The sequence below is a fragment of the Pantherophis guttatus genome, chromosome 1 (genome assembly GCF_059756535.1).
Source record: "Pantherophis guttatus breed Tessera chromosome 1, ASM5975653v1, whole genome shotgun sequence".
NCBI lineage: Eukaryota > Metazoa > Chordata > Lepidosauria > Squamata > Colubridae > Pantherophis > Pantherophis guttatus.
In genome coordinates, this window is record NC_142063.1 from 346,057,027 (window position 1) to 346,083,059 (window position 26,033).

General features: G+C 49.3%; 2 protein-coding genes across 2 annotated transcripts in view; one reads left to right on the top strand and one right to left on the bottom strand.

Annotated features, from left to right (window-relative positions):
- Positions 1-6,326: 6,326 nt before the first annotated feature.
- CENPV (centromere protein V) lies at positions 6,327-18,160 on the top strand. Its single transcript, XM_060685496.2, has 5 exons — positions 6,327-6,740; positions 11,159-11,257; positions 12,425-12,494; positions 14,692-14,806; positions 16,462-18,160. Exons 1-5 carry the CDS (start codon positions 6,463-6,465, stop codon positions 16,584-16,586), a joined length of 687 nt encoding a protein of 228 aa, XP_060541479.1. The 5' UTR covers positions 6,327-6,462; the 3' UTR covers positions 16,587-18,160.
- Positions 18,150-26,033, bottom strand: part of PIGL (phosphatidylinositol glycan anchor biosynthesis class L) — a 31,726-nt gene continuing 23,842 nt past the window's right edge. Inside the window, exons 6-7 of the mRNA XM_060685571.2 lie at positions 22,021-22,154; positions 18,150-19,923 (exon numbers count right to left, since the gene is read on the bottom strand). Coding sequence (XP_060541554.2) covers positions 19,825-19,923; positions 22,021-22,154 — 233 coding nt within the window. The 3' untranslated portion in view covers positions 18,150-19,824. The remainder of the gene's footprint in view (positions 19,924-22,020; positions 22,155-26,033) is intronic.

A 26,033-nucleotide genomic window follows, 5' to 3' on the forward strand; every position in this document is an offset into this window, starting at 1 on the left:
CCCTCCCATCTCCTAGGGGGATATTATCTACAGAGAAACTAAGGTGAAAAGTCAAGCCTCTTCTTCTTCTCTTTATGGCAGCACTAGAATGCTGACAATAGGTTGACTACCTCTACTTTGTGGTAGCCCCTCACATTGACAATAAAGGTTTGAATTGAATTGTTTGGGGGTTGTGGAAAAACTTTCTCTTTTAACTAGGTGAAAACTGCGGGAACCTTCAGAGTTGGTTTTCACCAGATCTGTGCCAATATGATATTTCCAATAAAGCTACCCTGTTTCCCCGAAAATAAGACATCCCCGGATAATAAGCCCAATCAGGCTTTTGAGCGCATCCATGAAAATAAACCCTCCCTGAAAATATTTAAATGCACGCACAGCTGGTTCCCGCCATTTCCTCTGGTTAGGGTTAGGGAGACAGAGCTGGAAATCAGGTAAGGCGGCAAGAGGAGCCCCGTCTTGCTCCACGCGCCCCAAAATAATAAGACCTCCCCGAAAATAAGGCCAAGCGCTTATTTCGGGGTTCAAAAAAATATAAGACAGGGCCTTATTTTCAGGGAAACACGGTATCCTTTGAGGAATCTACCTGCTTCGGAGGTTTGCTTGCTATGGATGTATTAGAATAGAATAGAAGAACGGAGTTGGAAGAGGGGCCTTGGAGGTCTTCTAGTCCAACCCCCTGCCCAGGTAGGAAACCCTACACCACTTCAGACAAATGGTTATCCAACATCTTCTTAAAAATTTCCAGTGTTGGGGCATTCACAACTGCTGCAGGCAAGTTGTTGCACTTATTGTTCTAAGTGTCAGGAAATTTCTCCTTAGTTCTAAGTTGCTTCTCTCCTTGATTAGTTTCCACCCATTGCTTCTTGTCCTGCCCTCAGGTGCTTTGAAGAACAGCTTGACTCCCTCTTCTTTGGGGCAGCCCCTGAGATATTGGAAGACTGCTATCATGTCTCCCCTAGTCCTTCTTTTCATTAAACTAGACATACCAGTTCCTGCAACCGTTCTTCATATGTTTTAGCCTCCAGCCCCCTAATCCTCTTGGTTGCTCTTCTTTGCACTCTTTCTAGAGTCTCCACATCTTTTTTCCATCGTGGCGACCAAAACTGAATGCAATATTCCAAGTGTGGCCTTACCAAGGCATTATAAAATGGTATTAACACTTCACGTGATCTTGATTCTATCCCTCTGTTGATGCAGCCCAGAACTGTGTTGGCTTTTTTGGCAGCTGCTGCACACGGCTGGCTCTTATCTAAATGGTTGTCCACTGGGACTCCAAGATCCCTCTCACTGTTACTACTATTGAGCAAAGTACCACATATACGGTACCTGCGCATTTTGTTTTTCTTCCCTAAATGTAGAACCTTGCCTTTTTCACTGTTGAATTTCATGACTCGGATCCCTGACATCCAGCTGTTGTCTATTCACTGTCTGAAGGTCTGAAGGTCTCACTGTCTGAAGGATGAAGGTCTCTTCCACCTGTTTCCAAAGTCCCGAGCATTCTTTTATTTTATTTTTTAAATTTGATTTATATGCCGCCCTTCTCCGGAGACTCAGGGCGGGCTTACAATGCGTTAAGCAATAGCCTTCATACTTTTGTATATTTTATACAAAGTCAGCTTATTGCCCCCACAAACTGGGTCCTCAATTTACCTACCTTAGAAAGGATGGAAGGCTGAGTCAACCTTGAGCCTGGGGAGATTCGAACTTATAGTAATTGCAGACAGCTGGTGTTAATCACAATGCTTTTAGTCTGCTGAGCCACCAGGCCCCTTTTGCCCATTGGGCCCGCCATTGTTGCTGAGGTCGTCCGGTCCAGTACAGGAAGCATGCTTTTCATGTCTGCGGGATGATTATTTATTTAAAAAAAAATTGGCATGCGTCAGCCGTAATTTATGACTGAGTCACCGGCTGCTGTTCATAGAACACGGAACTTCAAGCACGAGAGAATCCAGCTCAACCTCTTCATTGAAGGAGGTTAATAAGTTTAGAGGTGGAGTCACGGATTTGTTTTTGGAAGTCTACCTAGCTGGTGGGAACGCTGACACAATCCCAATTTGGGTATTTGGCAACCAGGCACTCCTCAATTTAGAAACAGTTGGTTTAGTAACCATTCAAAGTTACAAAGGCGCTGAAAAGAGTGACATATGACCAATATTCACACTTATGACCCCACAATCAAAATTTGGACGCTGTTCTGCCCCAGCTACGGATCCCAAAGAACGCAGCACGCACAAAGTTTGTACAAAACTTAAATTTACTAAAACAACTCAGTCTTTTTCAAAACAAAGGCTGTTAATAAAATTCCTTAACAGCCTACAAGAAACCAAAGATAAAGTAATCACAATCTTACTAAGGTTGGCAGAAAGCCCAGAAGCAATTTGCGGAGAATCCAGACGCGAAGGAGAATGAACTAAAGTTGTTCCCTACAAATTGCTTCAGTCGGTGTTCCTCCTTAAATAGGCTAAGGGAGTGGCCAATTAGCCCCAAGCCTTACTCTCGAGGAGACCTCCTCCTGAGGAACCACTCCTGCCTTTTGGCAGCTCTGCGCGCCCGTGCATTGAGAAGAGGCTCCTCCTCTTCTTCCTCTTCACCCATGGAAGCTTCTGGAGGTTCTGAAGGCCCTGGCTGAATCCCCGCCTCTGGCACCACATCTTCTCCAGCCTCCTCATTGTCTTGACTCAGGTGCCAGCTGCACAGGCTGCTGGCGCAGCACCACACCAGCCTCTTCGCTGCCGGAATCAGCTACTAGCTGCAGAGGCCGCTGACGGGCCACAACAGATGCTTGGCAACTGATTCGTGTTTATGACGGTTGTAGAGTCCCAGGGTGAAGTGATCCCCTTTTGTGAGCTTCGGACCAACAGTGGGGAAGCCGGATTCCCTGAACAACTGTGTGATTCACTTAACAACCATAGGAAGAAAGGTTGGGAAACGGAACGAAACTCACTTCAGAACTGTCTCACTTAGCAACAGCAATTTGGAGCTCAACTGTGGTGGTAAGTCTAAGGCCACAGTTGAGCCCAACATTTATGCTGTTAAGTCAGAATTTGTTCAGTGAGTTTTGACCCATTTTATGACCTTTCTTCCTACGGTTGTTAAGTGAATCACTGCAGGTGATAAGTTAGGAACCTGGTTGTTAAGTGGAATCTGGCTTTCCCTACTGATGTTGCTTGTCAGACGGTCGCAAAAGGGAGTCACGTGACCCTGGGACACTGTAACCGTCGTAAATATGAGTCAGTTGCCAAGCATCCGAATTTTGATCACGTGACCACAGGGGAGGCTGCAACGGTCGTAAGTGTGAAAAACGGTCATAAGTCGCTTTTCTCAGTGCTGTTGCAACTTTGAATGGTCACTAAATGAACTGTCGTAAGTCGAGGACTATCTGTATTCAAAGCCAGGACTGGGTTCATTTGGTAATTAGGGGACGAGTGGGTGGGTGGGGGGAGGATTGCAAGCCTGAGATGAAGATCCTCCCCTGTCCCACCACTGCTTCCTTACCAGAGGTGGGTTTCAGCAGGTTCTGACCAGTTCTGGAGAACCGGAGCGGAAATTTTGAGTAGTTCGGAGAACCGGCAAATACCACCTCTGACTGGCCCCGCCCCCCTCTATTCTCTGCCTCCCGAGTCCCAGCTGATTGGGAGGAAATGGGGATTTTGCAGTATCCTTCCCCCTGGAGTGGGGAGGGAATGGAGATTTTACAGCATCCTTCCCCCTGGAGTGTGGTGGGAATGGAGATTTTACAGTATCCTTCCCCCTAGAGTGGGGTGGGAATGGAGATTTTATAGTTTCCTTCCCCCTGGAGTGGGGTGGGAATGGAGATTTTACAAGTATCCTTCCCCCTGGAGTGGGGTGGGAATGGAGATTTTACAGTTTCCTTCCCCCTGGAGTGGAGTGGGAATGGAGATTTTACAGCATCCTTCCCCCTGGAGTGGGGTGGGAATGGAGATTTTACAGCATCCTTCCCCCTGGAGTGGGGTGGGAATGGAGATTTTACAGTATCCTTCCCCCTGAAGTGGAGTGGGAATGGAGATTTTACATCATCCTTCCCCCTGGAGTGGGGTGGGAATGGAGATTTTACGGTATCCTTCCCCCTGGAGTGTGGTGGGAATGGAGATTTTACAGTATCCTTCCCCCTAGAGTGTGGTGGGAATGGAGTTTTACGGTATCCTTCCCCCTGGAGTGTGGTGGGAATGGAGATTTTACACGTATCCTTCCCCCTGGAGTGGGGTGGGAATGGAGATTTTACAGCATCCTTCCCCCTGGAGTGGGGTGGGAATGGAGATTTTACAGCATCCTTCCCCCTGGAGTGGGGAGGGAATGGAGATTTTACAGCATCCTTCCCCCTGGAGTGGGGTGGGAATGGAGATTTTACGGTATCCTTCCCCCTGGAATGGGGTGGGAATGGATATTTTACAGTATCCTTCCCCCTGGAGTGGGATGGGAATGGAGATTTTACAGTATCCTTCCCCTGCCACGCCCACCAAGACACGCCCACAGAACAGGTAGTAAAAAAAAGTTGATCCCCCCCACCACTGTTCCTTACCCTGACAGGCGGAGAGATGCAAACCCCTCCCTCCCCTTTTCAGGATAAAAGCAATGTATCCTTGGCCCCTTGGAGAAGGATTTTTAACAGAATCACAGAGTTGGAAGGGACCTTGGAGGTCCTCTAGTCCAGCCCCCTGCTCAAGCAGGAGACCACTATGCCATGTTTGAGAAGTGGCTGTCCAGCCTCTTCGTGAAAGCCTCCACTGGTGGGGCACTCGGGCCTTCTGCAGGCAAGCTCTTCCCCACTGCCCCTGGCCTGGTGGGTCTCTTGGCCTCCGTCCACTCCTCCTCCTCCTCTTCTTCCCTTCCATCTTTCCCCCAGTCTTTCTTTCTTGCTTGCTTGCTTTCTATTCTTTCTTCCTCTCTCCCTGCCGTCCCCCAATCTTTTTCTTTCTTTCTTTCTTTTTCTTTCTTCCTTTTTCTTTCTTTACCTTCCTTCCTTCTTTACCTTCTCCCTCCCTCCCTCTGCCTCTCTTCCTCCTCCATCACCAGCTCCTCTTCCTTCCTTCCTTCCCTCCCTCCCTTCTTTTCTCTTTCCTCCCTTCCCCCTCCCTCCCCTCCCCGGAGGTTGCCCCCTCTCCATTCTTCTTCCTCCTCCTCTTAGCCCCCTCCCTTCCCCTAAATCTATCTATCTTCCTCCCTTCCTTTTCCTCCTCCTCCTCCTCTTAGCCCCCTCCCTTCCCCTAAATCTCATCCCTTTCCTTTCCCTCCTCCTCCTCACTCCCTCCCCTAAATCTTCATTCCTTCCTTCCTTTCCCTCCTCCTCCTCCTCCCTCCCCCCCTTCCCAGAAGTTTCTCCCCTCCTCCCCTCTCCCTCCTCCTCCTAGACCCTCCCTTCCCCTAAATCTTCCTCCCTCCCTTCCTTTTCCTCGTCCTCCTGCTCGGAGGTTGCTCCCCTCCCCCCTCTTAGCCCCCTCCCTTCCCATAAATCTTCATCCCTCCCTTCCTTTCCTTCCTCCTCCTCCTCCCTCCCCCCTTCCCAGAGGTTTCTCCCCTCCTCCCCTCTCCCTCCTCCTCTTAGCCCCCTCCCTTCCCCTGAATCTTCCTCCCTCCCTTCCTTTCCCTCCTCCTCCTCCTCCTCCCTCCCCTAAATCTATCTTCCTCCCTGCCTCCCTCCCTTCCTTTCCCTCCTCCTCCTCCTCCTCCCTTCTTGGAGGTTGCTCCCCTCCTCCTCTTAGCCCCCACCCTTCCCCTGAATCTTCCTCCCTCCCTTCCTTTCCCTGCCCCCTTCCCCCCTTCCCAGAGATTGCCCCCCTCCTCCCCTCTCCCTCCTCCTCTTAGCCCCCTCCCTTCCCCTAAATCTTCCTTCCTCCCTCCCTTCCTTTCCCTCCTCCTCCTCCTCCCTTCCCAGAGGTTGCTCCCCACTCCCCTCTTCCTCCTCCTAACCCCCTCTGTTCCCCTGAATCTTCCTCCCTCCCTTCCCCTCCTCCTCCTCCCTGCCCTAAATCTTCCTTCCTTCCTTCCTTTCCCTCCTCCTCCCTCCCACCCCTTCCTTTCCTTCCTCCTCCTCCCCCCTCCCCCCTTCCAGGGGCTTGCTCCCCTCCTCCCCTCTTCCTCCTCCTCCTAGCCCCCTCCCTTCCCCTGAATCTTCCTCCCTCTCTTTCCCTCCTCCTCCTCCTCCCTCCCCTAAACCTTCCTTCCTTCCTTTCCCTCCTCCTCCTCCTCCTCCTCCCTCCCCCCTCCCAGGGGCTTGCTTCCCTCCTCCCCTCTCCCTCCTCCTCTTAGCCCCCTCCCTTCCCCTGAATCTTCCTCCCTCCCTTCCCCTCCTCCTCCTCCTCTTCCTCCCTCCCCCCTTCCCAGAGCTTGCTCCCCACTCCCCTCCTTCCTCCTCCTCTTCCTCGGCGCAGGCTCGCCCTCCAGCGGCCGGCCGGGCAGCTCAGCTCAGCGCAGCGCAGCGCAGGGCAGGAGCGGCCGGCCAGGATGGGGAAGGCGCGGAGGTCGCCGGGCCGAAGGCGGACGCCGCCAGCGCCTCCCCCGGCTCGCGAGCGGGGCTCCCGGAGCGCCTCCCGGGCGCCGGCCAAGCCGCCCCCGCCTCCGCCGGCCAAGGGGGCTCCGCTGGGCTCGGGCTGCCCGGGGGCGTCGGAGGAGGAGGAGCCCCCCAGCCTGGCCCTGGGGGCGCAGCGGGAGCGCTGGCTGCAGTTCCAGAAGCGGCAGCGGCTCAGCTGCGAGGAGGCGGCCAAGCTCCTGCTCGACGCCTTGTGAGTAAGGGGGGACCCCGCGGCCGACCCCCTCCCCCGACCTTACAAGGCTAAGGAACCCCCCCCTTTCCTTTTGACCTGCCAATCAAACGAAGCCCCCCTTTCCTTTTGACCTGCCAATCAAACGAACCCCCCCCCTTTCCTTTTGACCTGCCAATCAAATGAACCCCCCCTTTCCTTTTGACCTGCCAATCAAAGGAACCCCCCCTTTCCTTTTGACCTGCCAATCAAACGAACCCCCCCTTTCCTTTTGACCTGCCAATCAAATGAACCCCCCCTTTCCTTTTGACCTGCCAATCAAAGGAACCCCCCCCTTTCCTTTTGACCTGCCAATCAAAGGAACCCCCCCTTTCCTTTTGACCTGCCAATCAAATGAACCCCCCCTTTCCTTTTGACCTGCCAATCAAATGAACCCCCCCTTTCCTTTTGACCTGCCAATCAAAGGAACCCCCCCTTTCCTTTTGACCTGCCAATCAAAGGAACCCCCCCTTTCCTTTTGACCTGCCAATCAAACGAACCCCCCCCTTTCCTTTTGGCCTGCTAATCAAACGACCCCCCCCGCTTTTTTTTCTTTTTTGACTTGCCCATCGAACAAACTTCTTCCTGGACTCCCTAACCAAGCGAACCCCTTTTCTGATTGACAAAGCTAAGGACCCCCCCCTTTCCTTTTGACCTGCCAATCAAACGAACCCCCCCTTTCCTTTTGACCTGCCAATCAAATGAACCCCGCTTTCCTTTTGACCTGCCAATCAAACGAACCCCCCTTTCCTTTTGACCTGCCAATCGAAAGAACCCCCCTTTCCTTTTGACCTGCCAATCAAACGAACCCCCCCCCTTTCCTTTTGGCCTGCCAATCAAAGGAACCCTCCCTTTTTTTTTCTTTTTTGACTTGCCCATCGAACAAACTTCTTCCTGGACTCCCTAACCAAGTGAACCCCTTTTCTGATTGACAAAGCTAAGGACCCCCCCCCTTTCCTTTTGACCTGCCAATCAAACAAACCCCCCCTTTCCTTTTGACCTGCCAATCAAATGAACCCCCCTTTCCTTTTGACCTGCCAATCAAACGAACCCCGCTTTCCTTTTGACCTGCCAATCAAACGAACCCCCCCTTTCCTTTTGACCTGCCAATCAAATGAACCCCGCTTTCCTTTTGACCTGCCAATCAAACGAACCCCCCCTTTCCTTTTGACCTGCCAATCAAACAAACCCCCCCTTTCCTTTTGACCTGCCAATCAAACGAACCCCCCCCCTTTCCTTTTGACCTGCCAATCGAATGAACATTCAGCGAACTCCTTCCTGGACTCGCAAAGGAACCCCTTTTCTGATCTTGCAAACCAAGCGAACCCCTTTTCTGATTGACAAAGCTAAGGAACCCCCTTTTTCTTTTGACCTGCCAATCAAACGAACCCCCCCTTTTTTTTTCTTTTTTGACTTGCCCATCGAAAGAACTCCTTCCTGGACAAAGCTAAGGAACCCCGTTTTGGACTTGTCAATCAAACAAACTCCTTTCTGGACTCCCAAACCAAGCAAACCCCTTTTCTGATTGACAAAGCTAAGGAACCCCCCCTTTCCTTTTGACCTGCCAATCAAAGGAACCCCCCCTTTCCTTTTGACCTGCCAATCAAATGAACCCCCCTTTCCTTTTGACCTGCCAATCGAATGAACCCCCCTTTCCTTTTGACCTGCCAATCAAACGAACCCCCCCTTTTCTTTTGACCTGCCAATCAAATGAACCCCCCTTTCCTTTTGACCTGCCAATCAAATGAACCCCCCCTTTCCTTTTGACCTGCCAATCAAACGACCCCCCCCCTTTCCTTTTGGCCTGCTAATCAAACGACCCCCCCGCTTTTTTTTCTTTTTTGACTTGCCCATCGAACAAACTTCTTCCTGGACTCCCTAACCAAGCGAACCCCTTTTCTGATTGACAAAGCTAAGGACCCCCCCCTTTCCTTTTGACCTGCCAATCAAACGAACCCCCCCTTTCCTTTTGACCTGCCAATCAAATGAACCCCGCTTTCCTTTTGACCTGCCAATCAAACGAACCCCCCTTTCCTTTTGACCTGCCAATCGAAAGAACCCCCCTTTCCTTTTGACCTGCCAATCAAACGAACCCCCCCCTTTCCTTTTGGCCTGCCAATCAAAGGAACCCCCCCTTTTTTTTTCTTTTTTGACTTGCCCATCGAACAAAAATCTTCCTGGACTCCCTAACCAAGTGAACCCCTTTTCTGATTGACAAAGCTAAGGACCCCCCCCTTTCCTTTTGACCTGCCAATCAAACAAACCCCCCCTTTCCTTTTGACCTGCCAATCAAATGAACCCCCCTTTCCTTTTGACCTGCCAATCAAACGAACCCCGCTTTCCTTTTGACCTGCCAATCAAACGAACCCCCCCTTTCCTTTTGACCTGCCAATCAAATGAACCCCGCTTTCCTTTTGACCTGCCAATCAAACGAACCCCCCCTTTCCTTTTGACCTGCCAATCAAACAAACCCCCCCTTTCCTTTTGACCTGCCAATCAAACGAACCCCCCCCCCTTTCCTTTTGACCTGCCAATCGAATGAACATTCAGCGAACTCCTTCCTGGACTCGCAAAGGAACCCCTTTTCTGATCTTGCAAACCAAGCGAACCCCTTTTCTGATTGACAAAGCTAAGGAACCCCCTTTTTCTTTTGACCTGCCAATCAAACGAACCCCCCCCCTTTTTTTTTTTTTTTGACTTGCCCATCGAAAGAACTCCTTCCTGGACAAAGCTAAGGAACCCCGTTTTGGACTTGTCAATCAAACAAACTCCTTTCTGGACTCCCAAACCAAGCAAACCCCTTTTCTGATTGACAAAGCTAAGGAACCCCCTTTTTCTTTTGACCTGCCAATCAAATGAACCCCCCCCCCTTTCCTTTTGACCTGCCAATCAAACGAACATCCAATGAACTCCTTCCTGGACTCGCAAAGGAACCCCTTTTCTGATCTTGCAAACCAAGCGAACCCCTTTTCTGATTGACAAAGCTAAGGAACCCCCTTTTTCTTTTGACCTGCCAATCAAACGAACCCCCCCTTTTTTTTTCTTTTTTGACTTGCCCATCGAAAGAACTCCTTCCTGGACTCGCAAACCAAGCGAACCCCTTTTCTGATCGACAAAGCTAAGGAACCCCCTTTTTTTGACCTGCCAATCAAACGAACCCCCCTTTTTCTTTTTTGACTTGCCCATCGAATGAACTCCTTCCTGGACTCGCAAACCAAACGAACCCCTTTTCTGATCTTGCAAATCAATCCACCCCTTTTTGGGATTTGCCAACCAAGCGAACCCCTTTTCTGACTTGCGAGCTTAAGGCCCATTTTTGGACCTGCCCATCAAACGAACCCCCCTTCTGGACTTGCAAATCAAGCGAACCCCTTTCCTGACTCGGAACTCCTTTTTTTGACCTGCCAATCAAACGAACCCCTTTTTCGATTTGCGAACCAACAAACACCCCTTTTCTGACTTACAAACCAAAGGAACCCCATTTTTGAGTTGCGAACCAAACGAACCCCCTTTTTTGGGGGGTGGGGAGATGTGCAGGGCTGCAGCAGGACAGGAGGTGGATCTCCCCCATGTTGCAGCTGCGAGATCCCCCCAGGATCATCCCCACCCCTGCCCCATTTAAGGCAGAACCCTGAACTGTCCCACTCCCCCGTTAAAAGAGAACCCCGAGTTAGCCTGGGGTTTTTCTCCACTGTTATTGGGGATCCCCTATCCTGGTCAGCCTCTCTCTTGGGTGGGTGGGGAGGGAGGGCTACTTGGGGGTCCTGTAAAGTGTTTGGGGGACACACACCCATAAGGAAGGGGCACCCCAATATCTGGCCTTTACCCGGAAGCTGGGAAGAACCAAACCACACTTGAGAATTGTGTCTTTTAAGTTGCTGCTGGCTGCGGGATTCTGGGAGTTGAAGTCCACCCATCTTCAAGCTACCAAGGTTGAGAAACACTCCACTAATGGCTGTACAGATAGTCCTCAACTTACGACCATTCACTTAGTGACCGTTCGGAGTTACAATGGCACTGAAAAAAGCGACTTGGGGCCGTTTTTCACACTTGCAACCCTTGCAGCATTCCCATTGTCACGTGATGAAAATTCAGACGCTTGGCGCGTGACTCGTATTGATGACGGTCAGTCGCAGCGTCCCCGGGGTCGTGCGATCCCCTTTTTGTGACGAGCGAAGACAACGAGGAAGCCAGAATCCCTTAACAACCGTGTGACTCACTTAACAACTGCAGGGATTGCCTTAACGTGTGGTGAGAACAGTGGTCAAACACACCGAACAACTGTCTCGCTTAGCAACGGAAATGTGTGGGGTTTCCGTTGTGGTCGTAAGTCGAGGACTGCCTGTTTTGTAATTCCTTGGTTCTGGAAATGATCGGGAACATCTCTCTTTTCTGTTTAGTGAGTATCAAGGGCTGGTGAAACACACGGGAGGCTGTCACTGCGGGGCCGTCCGGTTTGAAGTCTGGGCCTCCGATAACCTTCATGTTTTTGATTGCAAGTAAGTTATCACCAGATACTTTTCTCCTTGGGACAGATGTAAAGGACGTGTTATCCTTCGTCGTACGGTCAGCCAGATATTTAGACTAGATCTGACATATTTGTCCACCTGTTGAGTGCTTCCCAAGGACGTGGGATAGGCAGATGTGAATACTCAGTAATATTAAAAAACATGTCGCAGGATGTAAGCTGTTTCGAGTAAAGCTGCCTTCCGCAATTGACTGACGGGGATTTTGTCAATGCCGATGCTGTTCAAGTCCAGATGTTTTACAATTATTATTATTGGTTGCACAGTCAGCCAGATATTTAGACTAGATCTGGCATGTTTGTCCACCTGTTGAGTGCTCCCTAAGCACTTGAGATAGGTAGATGTGAACATTTAATAAGAAAGATCACATCTCAGGATGTAAGCTGTTCCGAGCAAAGCTGCCTTTTGCAATTGACTGATGGGGAATTTGTCAATGCTGACAGTGTTCAAGTGGTTCTTACCCATCAGCCAGATGGTTAGACTGGATTTTGTATTTTTATCCACCTATCGAGATCTTCCCAAGCACCTGGGCTAGGCAGATGTTAAATATTAAAGGTTTTGTGACGGGATGTAAGCTATTCCGAGCAAAGCTGCCTTTTGCGACTGACTGACAGGGATTTTGTCAATTCCGACGGTGTTCCAAGTGGTTCTCACCCAGCCAGCCAGATATTTAGACCAGTTTTTTTGTCCACCTATCAATTTCTTCCCAAGCACCTGGGGTAGCCAGATATTATTGTTTAATGATATTAAAGGTTTCGTGGCAGGATGTAAGCCGTTCCAAGCAAAGCTGCCTTCTGCAATTGACCGATTGATTTGTCAGTGCAGATGGTGTTCAAAGAGTGCTCACCCAGTCAGCCAGATGTTCTGGCTGAATTTGGCACTTCTATCCACCTATCAAGTCTTTCCCAAGCACCTGGGATAGCCAGATGTTGTTGTTTAATGATATTAAAGGTTTTGCGGCAGGATGTAAGCTGCTTCCAAGCAAACGAAAAGAATTTGCTTTCCTCACAAAAAGGGCTACAAAAACTTCCTTTTTTCCCCCCAGGCTCAGCCTACTTTTGTTGAGAGGGTCTATCTCTCTCCCCAATTCACATTTTTTCTTCTTCTCCTCCTCCTCCTCCCCCTCCTCCCCTTCTCCAGTTGCAGCATCTGTGTGAAGAAACAGAACAGGCACTTCATCGTGCCCGCTTCCCACTTTAAGCTGTTGAAGGTAAGAAGAGGGCGGGTAGAGGTTGCCTGGGCACCTGTGGGCTTATTCCCCTTGGCATGTTGAGTGTTGGAAAAACTGCTTGCTTTGGAGAGACACTCCTCCTGCTGAGCAACTCTGCAAAAGGTTTAGTGGGGATCCAGAGCTTAGTGACTCCAGAGATAAGAGAAACCCCCCACCTCCCTCAAGAAACACCCCCCCACACACACACACACCATTCTTCTCTTTGATCTCACAAAACAATGCCCAAATCCTTCCACGTTGGGTCTCCTATACAGTGGTGGGTTCCTCCCGGTTCGGTCCGGTTCGGCCGAGCCGGTAGCGGTGACGATATGACGTCACCGAACTGGTTCTCCCCGCCCTCCCACCCCCCCCCCCAATGTTATTCTTACCTTTTATTTGGTCCCACCCCCAATCTATTGCTGCCTCCTGAGTCCCAGCTGATGACTAGAGGGAAAAAAAAACTGTTTAAACTCTTGCCGGGGGGCTTCAAAGGGCCGCCCGACAGCTGATCAGTGTTAAAAGCAAACAAATGAGTCGGGTCGTAAGTGCGAGGACTGGTCGTAAGTGCGAGGACCTTCCAGAAATGACTCTGATCAGCTAGCCACGCCCACCTAGTCACATGACCTCCAAGCCACACCCACACAAAATAAGCCACGCCCACAGAACCCGTAGTAAAAAAAATTTAGAACCCATCCCTGCTTCTATAATCCTGGATTGTATAAACAGAGGCATAGAATCAAAAAAAATCAAGCGAAGTGTTAGCCCCGCTTTATAAATTTTTTAAGTGTTTTAAGGCCTAATTTTTTAAGTGTTTTTAAGTGTTTTGTTTATTGTTTTTAATTAATGGGGCCAAATTTATATATATATATATATATTAACTGTATTTTAATATTTGTACTTGATGTTTTTACTTGGCTGTTCACCGCCCTGAGTCCTCAGGGAGAAGGGCGGTATACAAATTCAAAATAAAATAAAAAATAAAAATAAAATAAAACCTTAGAAAAGCCACGCCTGCATCCAGTTTTTGGTCCCCAGACGACAAAAACAACGTTGAGACTTTGCAAAGAAGAGCAACTAAGGTTATTACAGGCCTGGAGACTAAAACATAGGAAGAACGGTTGCAGGAACTGGGCATGGCTAGTCTAGAGAAAAGAAGGACTAGGGGGGACATGATAGCAGGATTCCAGTATTTGAGGGGCTGCCAGAAAGAAGCGGGGGTCCACTTATTCTCCAAAGCCCCTGAGGGCAGGACAAGAAGCAATGGATGGAAACTAACCAAGGAGAGAAGCAACCTGGAATTAAGGAGAAACTTAAGGAGAAAGGACAATTAACCAGTGGAACAGCTTGCCACCAGAAGTGGGTGCTCCATCACTAGAGGTTTTTAAGAAGAGACTGGGCAGCCACTTGCCTCAAATGGTATAGGGCAGGGCAGTGGTGAAATCCAAATATTTTTACTACCGGTTCTGTGGGCCGTGGCTTGGCGGGCTTGGTGGGCGTGGCAGGGGAAGGATAGTGCAAAATCCCCATTCCCTCCCCACTCCTGGGGGAAGGATACTACAAAATCCCCATTCTGTCTCCACTCCTGGGGGAAGGATACTACAAAATCCCCATTCCCACCCCCACTCCTGGGGAAGGATACTACAAAATCCCCATTCCCTCCCCACTCCTGAGGGAAGGATACTACAAAATCCCCATTCCCTCTCCACTCCTGGGGGAAGGATACTACAAAATCCCCATTCCCTCCCCACTCCTGGGGGGAAGGATACTACAAAATCCCCATTCCCACCCCCACTCTGGGACCAGCCAGAGGTGGTATTTGCCGGTTCTCCGAACTACTCCAAATTTCCGCTACCGGTTCTCCAGAACCTGTCAGAACCTGCTGGATTTCGCCCCTGGGGCAGCGGTTTCAAACTCAAGATCCACGTCGGATCTGGCTGGCGGGGCCATCCTGGTCTACCCAGCGTGAAGAAGAAAAATCAGGTCAATGTGGCGTCATACATGCCAGGAGTTTGGGGAGTGGCATCAATTTGGCCACGCCCATCCAGTCAGCCACGCCCCCACGCCCGCCTCCCTGAGGTCAACCACAGCCCTGATGTGGCCCTCAATGAAATTGAGTTTGGTGGAGGGTCTCCTGTTTTGAGGAGGGGGGAAGACCTCCAAGGTCCCTTCCAGCTGACTCTTCTTCCTTTCTCTCCAGGGTGCTGACCATCTCACCACGTATACCTTCAACACTCACTCCGCCCAGCACACCTTCTGTAAAACGTGCGGCGTCCAGAGTTTTTATACCCCGCGTTCCAATCCGGACGGTTACGGTAACGATAACGATTTCAGGGCAGAGGGTGGGGTAGCTCGTTCGAATCCAGACGTTCTCTCCCGGGAAATGAATCCGTCGTCTTTTTTTTTTTTTAAACCTGTGTCAGGTTTTGATGTCATCTCAAATAAAAAAATTGCATTTCCAAACAGATAAGTCTTTGAAGAAATCTTTCATTTTATTGAGCACGACAATCTGGCCCCGATCGTGGCGTAGCCAACTCTGACTTCCTGACCCTAAACCTTCCCTTTCCATTCCCCAATTCTCTGTGTCTCATTGGCCGTCTTCCAAATCACTCTCCCCATATCTACTACTTCAGCTCCCAGGAATGTCCCTCCTCCCATCTCATCTCCTAGGGGATATTATCTTCAGGGAAAATAAGTAGGTGAAATGTCAAGCGTCCTCTTGCCAGCTGCCCCCCTCTTCTCCTCCTTATGTCAGCACTAGAGTAAATGCAGGTTGAAGTGCTGACACCCTGGTTCTTCTCAATGTAAGAGCCTTGGGTGGCGCAGCAGACTAAGTGCTGTTAACTAGCACCAGCTGCCTGCAATTACTGCAAGTTCAAATCTCACCAGGCTCAAGGTTGACTCAGCCTTCCATCCTTTCGAGGTAGGTAAAATGAGGACCCGGATTGTGGGGGCAATAAGCTGACTTTGTATAAAAAGGAACACCGCTTGGGGGGGCCCGAAAGCCCTACTAAGCAGATATATACAAAAGTATGAAGGCTATTGCTTAACGCATTGTAAGCCGCCCTGAGTCTCCGGAGAAGGGCAGCATATAAATCGAACCAATAAATTTTAATTTTCCGGGACTGCAGCAGATGTAGGTTTTTCCTCTAGGCTGCAATTGAAAGCTGTTCCATTTTTTGTAGCAGTTGCAAAGCTAAACCTTCGCATATTTCATACCTGTGAAAAGTGTTTTATGGCCAAAAAAAAACCCCCCGCATAATTTTCTTTTAAGAGCCTGCAAACACACTCCTCCTATTCCATTTGTGACGGGTGTATAGGCAGTCCTCAACTTAACAACAGTTTGTTTAGTGACCATTCAGAGTTTACAACAGCACTGAAAAAAGTGACTTATGACCGGGGTGAAATGTAAAATTTGTTACTACCGGTTCTGTGGGCGTGGCTTGGTGGTGGTGGTGGGGGGGTAATGTGACTGGGTGGGCGTGGCCAACTTTTTTTTTTTTTTTTAACTTTTCAAAGCATTTTTTCTAATGCTTTGAAAAGCCTCTCTGCCGATCAGGCCACTCAGCTGGGATCGTCAGAGACTTTTCAAAGCGTTTTTTTTTAACCACCTCTTCGGCCGAAGAGGTTGCAGAAAAAAAATGCTTTGAAAAGCCTCTGACGATCCCAGCTGAGCTGTGGGATCATCAGAGGCTTTTTTTTTTTTTTTTTTTTACTTTTAAAAACATTTTTTCGGCAGAAGAGGTTGTGGAAAAAATGCTTTTAAAAGTAAAAAAAAAAAAAAGGTTCTGATGATCGCGCGGCTCAGCTGGGCAATGCGGGGGGGGAACAGGGATTTTTGCTACCGGTTCTCCGAACCACCCGCCATCATCGCTACCGAACCGGGAGCATTTCATCCCTCCTCCAAGGTCTTTTCCCATGTTGTTTTTCGGCTACAGCTGCCTCTTTCTCTCTCTCTCTCTCCCTGCAGGAATCGCGCCCCATTGCCTGGATGATGGGACCATCACCAAGATCACGGTGGAGCCGATCAACGGGAAGGAATGGGAGAAAGCGGTGAAGGGCCACCCCACTATCAGGAATATGTCGAAGCCTTGACTGTCCTTTTTTCTGGAAAAACCGCAAAGGGGCCCTCACGGTCTCCCTTCTTTTAATTCGGGTTTCGTTTAGGAAACCAAAAGGTGCCAATTTGTATGTGTGTGTGTATCTCTCTCTCTCTCTCTCTCCTGCCTATTTCCTCCATCGGATAGAATAGCGGCATAGAAACAGGACTCTCTCGATCCGACGCATCAAAAAAATACGTGTAAAATATTTCTTTCCTACCTTGAGAAAAAAAGAGCGATTAAGATTTAAACATCGCGAAGCCCCCAAAAGCTACACCATCGATGTTTGCTCATGGTGCAAAGATCCCGAGGGGAATTTCCAAGAGGGCCTCCCCCCCCCACCTACGGATAGTCCTCGACTTACCACTTTTCATTTAGCGACCGTTGGAAGTTTTACATCATCATTGAAATCATCGCCCGGCCCTCCTGTCGGAGCCGAAGAAGCTTCTTGGATGAGAAGGGAAACGTCTTCTTGTGGGAGCTTCATCACGGGGGGGCTTTCAAGGGGAGATCGGACTGCCATTTGTCCGGGATGGTGTAGGGGTCTCTTGCTTGAGCGGGGGGTTGGACTAAATGACCTCCAAAGGTCCCTTTCCAACTCTGTTAATCTATTTAATACTGTCTTCAAAAAAAAACCCAGAAAATCCAAGTTGCCTCTTGAAAGAAAAAAAAAAGAGCATTTTTTGGGACAACCTGGATGACGGAGGACCTCCATAAACATTTAGCATTGAAAAAAAAAAAGTGACTTATGACCGATTTTCACACTTAACGACCATTGCAGCATCCCTAGGGAATCACGAGAACAAAATTCGGACGCTCGCTAACCGGTTCGTTTTTATGACGGTCGCGGTCTCCCCGGGATCACGGGATCCCTTTTTGTGACCTTCTAAAAAGCTTAAGTCCACGGGGAAAGCCAGGCCCGCTTAAAAACCGCGTTCCTAACTTCGCCCCTGCAGTGATTCACTTAGTAACGGTGGCTGGAAAAAAAAATTTGTACAGCGGGGCCAAACTCGCCGAACCAAGCGTCTCGCTCAGCAACGGAAATTCTGGGCTCAATTACGGTCGTACGTTGAGGATTGCCTGTATTGGGGGGGTGGGGGCAATGGAAGCAGGAGATTCCATCTAACTGAGATCCTTTCTTAATTAAGACGGCCTGAAGATTCGGAGAAGATCTCCATTATTTAAAAAAAAAGAAAAGAAAAATGAATTCTTAAAGATTTTTTTTTATCGGAAGGAAGCGCTGATCCATCAGAAATGATCCATCATTTCTCTGGAGGCCTCATTTTATGACGGTCTTTAATTCGACCCGTGGCTTAACCTTGTGGCCGGAGCTGCCCAGCGTTAAGAAACTTGGTTTGTCTTGCCGAGTGGGGGGGGGAAATGTCTTTGTGTATTGTGTGAATGCCTAAAGTGGCTTCATTTCAGTTTTCGGTTTTAGCGTTTAGGTATGAATGCTGTTTTAAACGTCGCTTTGTCCAAAACGACACTTTTCACTTTTTTGAGGAATTTCTTGTTTTGGAAAAAAAAAAAAAAAAGGAATAAAAATAAAAAAAACACGTATTTTTAAAACGTTTGTTCGTTTTATTTGGATTCATTTTGAAGGGAAGGGAGTGGAGGGATATTCCCCCATCCTTGTGCAAAATACTGTTATTTGTAAAACCACACGCAATAATACACAAAAGTGTGCGGAGAAGAGCAACGAAGGAGTTGTGGGTAATTCCAACACGGGATGTGTTAAGGAATTCGCCGAGCAACCCTTGAGTAGCAAGGGTGTGCACATGAAAACGATTGAGAGTAGTTAGGAAATAATGCAGCCAACACAGAGATACACTGAGTTGTGTTTACTGTCAACTTGCAAAGCTTTCAAGTTGCCATGAGCAGGAGGGAGGGAGAACTGATAGAGCTGATTGATTTCCCTAACTGAAGCTGCATTCCATAGATGCTTTCTTACCGCAATCAGTCGGAGGGTGTTGGGTTTCACAGCCAGCCAAAGTGGGTAATTGGAGAATGTGATTTATGACATGGCCAGAGAGGAGGGGAGAGACAGGGTCATAGGGGAACGTAAATCTACGTGGGATCAGTCCTAACTGCATCCCAGTATTGCCGGAATGTTGCTCCAAATAAATGACTATATTTCCTTTGAAGTTTGGATCATGGCTCATGAATTAATTAGGGCATCTTTCAGAAACTTGACATTTACTTTCAGGAAATAGTAATAAGGCACAGTCCAATAAACAGTCCAGGTCATTCACATATAAAGCAGTAGATGGTTAAACAATAGTCCAGGGATAATCCAATAACAAAGTCTTCTTACCAGTCGTTGTAGTCATCCACAATAAACAGTTCCAAACAGTAACAGTATCTCCGCAGGGATGATGTTTCACAGGGAGGGAGCCACCACGGAGAGGGCCCTTCCTGGTCCCACCAGAGGGACCTTAAGAGAGGAGAGCCGTAACATCTTCAGTTGGTTTAGACCGGTTCGCCAAAACTGGTAGCAGAAATCACGGCTGGGCTTGCCCATCTGCCCCTGCTCTATGTCGTCCTATTTAGGGATGTTTTTGAGACCGGGTGTATGCACAGAAGGCCAAGCGCATGCACGAAGGCAGGTGTGCGCAGGCACGATGCGAGCATGCGCACGGTGAACCGGTAGCACCACAATGTGCAACCCACCACTGCAGGGATGATGTTCCATGTGGAGGGAACCGCCACGGAGAAGGCCCTTCCTGGTCCCACCAGATGGACCTCCTTAGGAGAGCCTTAACATCTTATTTCCACAGGGATGCAGAGGTGGTATTCAGCCGGTTTGCACCGGTTCGCCTGAACTGGTAACAGAAATCATGGGTAGGCCTGCCCACCTGCCCCTACTCTATGTCGTCCTATTTAGGGATGTTTTTGAGGCTCGGCGAGGAAATTGCATGCACGGAAGGCAGGTGCGTGTGTGAACCGGGCGCACGCACGCACAAAGTGAGTATGCGCGCGGCAAACCGGTACTACCATACTGTGCAACCCACCACTGCAGGTATGATGTTCCACGTGGATGGAGCCGCCACAGAGAGGGCCCTTCTCAGTCCCACCAGATGGACCTCCTTAAGAGAGGAGAGCCATAACATCTTATTTCCTTCTTCCACGGAGAAGTCCCTTCTTCTTGGTCCTGCTAGATTGTTCCGCTCGGCCGGGACCTAGAGAGTCACATCTTCCTCCCTTTTTTTCTCTCTGGGTCTCCAGCTCCTCCGTTAGAGGAAACGCAGCGAGTTGACCACCATGTAGCGGGAGAACCTCACGTACAGACGGCGGAACCAGAGCAGCTGACTGTGGTGGCACCGCATTGCTCTCTGGAAAGATAAGAAAGCATTAGATTTTAGGGACGTGGTGGCTCAGTGGCTAAAGACGCTGAGCTTGTCGATCAAAAGATCGGTAGATCAGCGGTTCGAATCCCTAGTGCCGTGTAACGGGGTGAGCTCCCTTGATTTGTCCCAGCTTCTGCCAACCTAGCAGTTCGAAAGCACATAAAAAATGCAAGTAGAAAAATAGGGACCACCTTTGGTGGGAAGGGAACAGCGTTCCGTGCGCCTTTGGCGTTGAGTCATGCCAGCCACATGACCACGGAGACGTCTTCGGACAGCGCTGGCTCTTCGGCTTTGAAACGGAGATGAGCACCGCCCCCTAGAGTCAGGAACAACTAGTATGTATGCATGAGGGGAACCTTTACCTTTATAGGCAAGGAGAACAATGCAAGGGAATGGTTTGGGTGAAACCACCTGGTCCTTGACTTTCAACAGTTCATTTAATGACCAAACTTACAACTGAAAAAAAAATGAGCCTTTTTCACATGACCGTTGCAGCATTTTCCATAGTCACGTGATCACAAGATTCAGAGTCTTGGCAACTGGGATGTACTGATGACGGTTGCAGCTTTCCGGTGGGGGAGGGTTGTGTGTGTCACATGACCCCCTTTTGCGACCTTCTGACCAGCAAAGTCCACGGGGAAGCCAGATTCGCTTAACGACCGTGTGACTCACTCAACAACTGTAGCGACTCACTTAAGAACTAGGCGAGAGTTTCTTAAGAGCTAGTCGATAGACTTCTTGTTTCTTTTTTGTTTTAGTACTGTGTTAATGTATATGTGTTCGTATGTATTTGTGTTTTACGTCTGTTCATGTTAATAAACATGATGGCTGGCACTTTGCCGTCCAGGCTGGAGGCCGTCCAGGCTGAAAAAGTGGCACGGGTCTCCCCGTGCCCCGTTTTGGCTGCCAGGGGCACCATCTTTGCTATTTCCAGGGGGCCAGATTTAACCACCCCGTAGGCCGGATTTGTCCCACCGGCCTCGAGTTTGACACCCCTTCTCCAGATCTTCCTGTCTATGAGGGGTCCTTGGTGCTCTCTGAGCTTCCTTGCTTTCTGGCTGATGTTTTGCAGATGTTTTCTCGCAGACGTCTAGAACTGATGACGTTACCTAGTTTGGGTCTACAAGGAAGCCTAGGCCACCGAGCGCCTCGGGCAGTAATGGCTAAACTTTTTGCCATCACGTGCCAAAAGTGGGGGGGGGGTGGAGCGGGGGGGTGTTGGGCGCGCATGTGCCCACACCCATAATTCTATGTGCCCCGCCCCCACGCATGTTTGCGCGACCCCCTCCCCCGTGCTTCCCCCGCTTTTGGCATGTGATGGCACAGTGGGCCAGGTAGGCCCGTTTTTCAGCCTCCCAGGCTCCAGAGCCTTTCTAGGAGCCTGGGGAGGGCAAAAACAGCCTTCCCCACTCCCCTGGAGGCCCTCCGGAGGCCGGAAACAGCCTGTTTGCCGACTTCCGGTGGGCCCAGAAGGCCCGAAAATCAGCTGACTGGCGTGCGCGTTTGCACCAGAGCTGAGGTCGCGTGGCCACCGATATGGCGCTGCGTGCCACCTGTGGTTCGCCACCACGGGCCTAGGGCGCCAAAGACCCCTCCTTTCAACCTTGAGCTGCTGCTTTCAACCCTGTAGGTCCCTGACTTACGACCACAACAGCACCCTAGATTTCAGTTGCGAAGCGAGGCATGTTTGCTAAATGAGTTTTGTCCCCGTTTCACGGCTTATCCTGCCCCCGTTGTTAAGTGAATCCCTGCAGTTGAAAAGCCAGGGACCAGGTTGTTCAGCGAATCTGCCTTCCCCCATGGACTTCGCTGGTCGGGAGGTCGCAAAAAAGGAACCCCCGGGACGCCGCAACGGTCATAAGTATGAATCAGTTGCCAAGCAACCCGAATTTTGATCACGGGGATGCCGGAAAAGCCGTCACGGTGAAAAGCAGTCCTAAGTCCCTTTTTTCACTGAACGGTCACTAAACGGACTGTCGTAAGTCGAGGACTAACTCTATCCTCCTTTATTGACTTCCTGGGTATGGAAACCAATTGCTGGGGACTTTTTCTGGATGGGAAGAAGGACGTCATCAAATGTACCTTGGCCAGTTCTGCTTCTTTTTCTGTCGCTATAAAGAGAACATCCTGGTTTTGGTAGCCGCTGAGTGGAGCGTCCCAGATGGAAATGTATTTCCGGAAAACGTTCACCGTCTCCAGGATGAGGAACCGACAACCTGTGTGAGAAACACAAACAGCGGGTGAAATCCAACACCTGCCTTTGTCTTCTCGCCTTCGTAACTTGTTTTTCCAAAGCAAGTCTCGGCAAGCCCCAGGAGATTTCTACCGTGGCCCCAGGTGACCCCTTTGGATGATTCGACTTATAATACGTGGTTGCGAAGGGATAACAATTCACAACAGGTTAACAGAGTTGGAAGGGACCTCGTAGGTCATCTCGTCCAACCCCCCAACCAAGCAGGAGACCCTACACCAGTGATGGCTAACCTTTTTGCCGTCGCGTGCCAGGAAAGGGGGGGGGTGGGGGAAGTTTGCCCGTGCGTGTGCCCACACCCATAATTCTATGTGTCCCGCCACATGCATGCGAGTGCGACCCCCCCTTGCCCCTCCCCACTCCTGGCACGCGATGGCCCAGTAGGCCCGTTTGTCTTTCTCACGTGGCTCCAGATCCTTTCTATGCATCTGGGGAGGGCGAAAACAGCCTTCCCCACCCCCTCGGAGGCTGGAAGTTGAGAAACGGGCCATTTCGGGCCTCCGAGGAACTGGGGAAGGCTGTTTTCGCCCTCCCCAGATGCATAGAGAGGACCTGGAGCCAGGGAGAAAGAAAAACAGGCCTCCCCTCCCCCCCAGGCCCTCTTCTGGTGGGCCCAAAAGGGCCAAAAATCAGCTGACAGAGCTGAGCTGAGCTGGCATGCCAGGCAACATGACTCTGCGTGCCACTTGTGGCATGCGTGCCATAGGTTCGCCATCACGGCCCTACACCACTTCTGACAGATGGCAGTCCAGTCTCTTCTCGAAAGCCTCCAGTGATGAAGCTCCCACAACTTCTGGTGGCAAGCTGTTCCATGGGTTGATTGTTCTCACTGTCAGGAAATTCCTCCTTATTTCCAGGTTGAATCTCTCCTTCATCAGTTTCCATCCATTGTTCCTTGTCTGGCCTTCGGGTGATTTGGAGAATAGCTTGACCCCCTTCCTCCTCTCTGGGGCAGCCCCTCAAATATTGGAAGATGCTCTCCTGTCTCCCCTGGTCCTTCTCTTCACTAGACTAGCCATGTCTCCTGTCCATCTATGGTTCATTCAGATGTCTTTCTTTCTTTCTTTCTTTCTTTCTTTCTTTCTTTCTTTCTTTCTTTCTTTCTTTCTTTCTTTTTCTTTCTTTCTTTTTCTTTCTCTCTCTCTCTCTCTTTCTTTCCCTCCCTTCCACCTTCCTTCCCTCCCTCCCTCTCTCCCTCCCTCCTTCCTTCCTTCCTTTTGCTTTGGAAAATAGCTTGACCCCCTTCCTCCTCTCTGGGGCAGCCCCTCAAATACTGGAAGATGCTCTCCTGTCTCCCCTGGTCCTTCTCTTCACTAGACCAGCCATGTCTTCTGTCCATCTATGGTTCATTCAGATGTCTTTCTTTCTTTCTTTCTTTCTTTCTTTCTTTCTTTCTTTCTTTCTTTCTTTCTTTCTTTCTCTCTCTCTCTCTCTTTCTTTCCCTCCCTTCCACCTTCCTTCCCTCCCTCCCTCGCTCCCTCCTTCCTTCCTTCCTTCCTTTTGCTTTGAAAAATAGCTTGACCCTCTTCCTCCTCTCTGGGGCAGCCCCTCAAATATTGGAAGATGCTCTCCTGTCTCCCCTGGTCCTTCTCTTCCCTAGACCAGCCATGTCTTCTGTCCATCTATGGTTCATTCAGATGTCTTTCTTTCTTTCTTTCTTTCTTTCTTTCTTTCTTTCTTTCTTTCTTTCTTTCTTTCTTTCTCTCTCTCTCTCTCTTTCTTTCCCTCCCTTCCACCTTCCTTCCCTCCCTCCCTCGCTCCCTCCTTCCTTCCTTCCTTCCTTTTGCTTTGGAAAATAGCTTGACCCCCTTCCTCCTCTCTGGGGCAGCCCCTCAAATACTGGAAGATGCTCTCCTGTCTCCCCTGGTCCTTCTCTTCACTAGACCAGCCATGTCTTCTGTCCATCTATGGTTCATTCAGATGTCTTTCTTTCTTTCTTTCTTTCTTTCTTTCTTTCTTTCTTTCTTTCTTTCTTTCTTTCTTTTTCTTTCTTTCTTTTTCTTTCTCTCTCTCTCTCTCTTTCTTTCCCTCCCTTCCACCTTCCTTCCCTCCCTCCCTCTCTCCCTCCCTCCTTCCTTCCTTCCTTTTGCTTTGGAAAATAGCTTGACCCCCTTCCTCCTCTCTGGGGCAGCCCCTCAAATACTGGAAGATGCTCTCCTGTCTCCCCTGGTCCTTCTCTTCACTAGACCAGCCATGTCTTCTGTCCATCTATGGTTCATTCAGATGTCTTTCTTTCTTTCTTTCTTTCTTTCTTTCTTTCTTTCTTTCTTTCTTTCTTTCTTTCTCTCTCTCTCTCTCTTTCTTTCCCTCCCTTCCACCTTCCTTCCCTCCCTCCCTCGCTCCCTCCTTCCTTCCTTCCTTCCTTTTGCTTTGAAAAATAGCTTGACCCTCTTCCTCCTCTCTGGGGCAGCCCCTCAAATATTGGAAGATGCTCTCCTGTCTCCCCTGGTCCTTCTCTTCCCTAGACCAGCCATGTCTTCTGTCCATCTATGGTTCATTCAGATGTCTTTCTTTCTTTCTTTCTTTCTTTCTTTCTTTCTTTCTTTCTTTCTTTCTTTCTTTCTCTCTCTCTCTCTCTTTCTTTCCCTCCCTTCCACCTTCCTTCCCTCCCTCCCTCGCTCCCTCCTTCCTTCCTTCCTTCCTTTTGCTTTGGAAAATAGCTTGACCCCCTTCCTCCTCTCTGGGGCAGCCCCTCAAATACTGGAAGATGCTCTCCTGTCTCCCCTGGTCCTTCTCTTCACTAGACCAGCCATGTCTTCTGTCCATCTATGGTTCATTCAGATGTCTTTCTTTCTTTCTTTCTTTCTTTCTTTCTTTCTTTCTTTCTTTCTTTCTTTCTTTCTTTCTTTCTTTCTCTCTCTCTCTCTCTTTCTTTCCCTCCCTTCCACCTTCCTTCCCTCCCTCCCTCGCTCCCTCCTTCCTTCCTTCCTTCCTTTTGCTTTGAAAAATAGCTTGACCCTCTTCCTCCTCTCTGGGGCAGCCCCTCAAATATTGGAAGATGCTCTCCTGTCTCCCCTGGTCCTTCTCTTCACTGGACTAGCCATTGTGTGGGTTATGTTTTACTATACACCTTATTCCTTTGACTAGGGAAAAGACAAGGTAAGGGAGAAGACGAGATCCTTCCAACTCTGTTAATCTATCTATCTCCATCCTTTTCCTCTCTGTCTTTTTTCCTTCCTTCCTTCCTTCCCTCCCTTCCTTCTCTCTTCCTCTTTTTTCTTTCCTTCCTTCCTTCCTCCTTTTCTCTTCCTTTTTCCTTCCTTCCCTCCATCCCTCCCTTCCTTCTTCCTCCTCTCTTTCTCATTTCCTCCCTTCCTTCCTCCCTCCCTTCTTTCCTTGTTCTTCTTTCTTTCTTCCTTTCTTTTTTCTTTCTTCCTTCCTTCTTCTCTTGCTCTTTCTCCTTTTTTTCTCATTCATTTGTGTTCATTTTTATGTCCTTTTTACATTTTTTAAACAAAAAGTATACATCCATAAAAAGAAAACTCTACAATTTATACCTCCTCCTCAGAAGTTAAGCCCAACTGAAGGGTAAAGCCCTCAAGGTTAAAAAAACAAGCAACTCAGAGATAAATCTTCCAGCAAAACAATTTTTCTCCAGCAGCCACAAAGCCTCACCGAGAAGGCAGACTTTGTCCTGTGGCTGAAAGCCAGCAAAGAGACTTGCTGCTACTGGAAAATTACTGGAAAATGTAAATCATCATATCGTCAACACGGAAAAGCTGACACCCAACCTAAGAGGCTGTTCAAACAAACTTTTGTTTCTGGTTTCTCTCCTCGCAACTTTGCACTGATTAAAATATATATATATATGGGAAGAAAGACATTTCGTCCTTCTAGGTCAAGG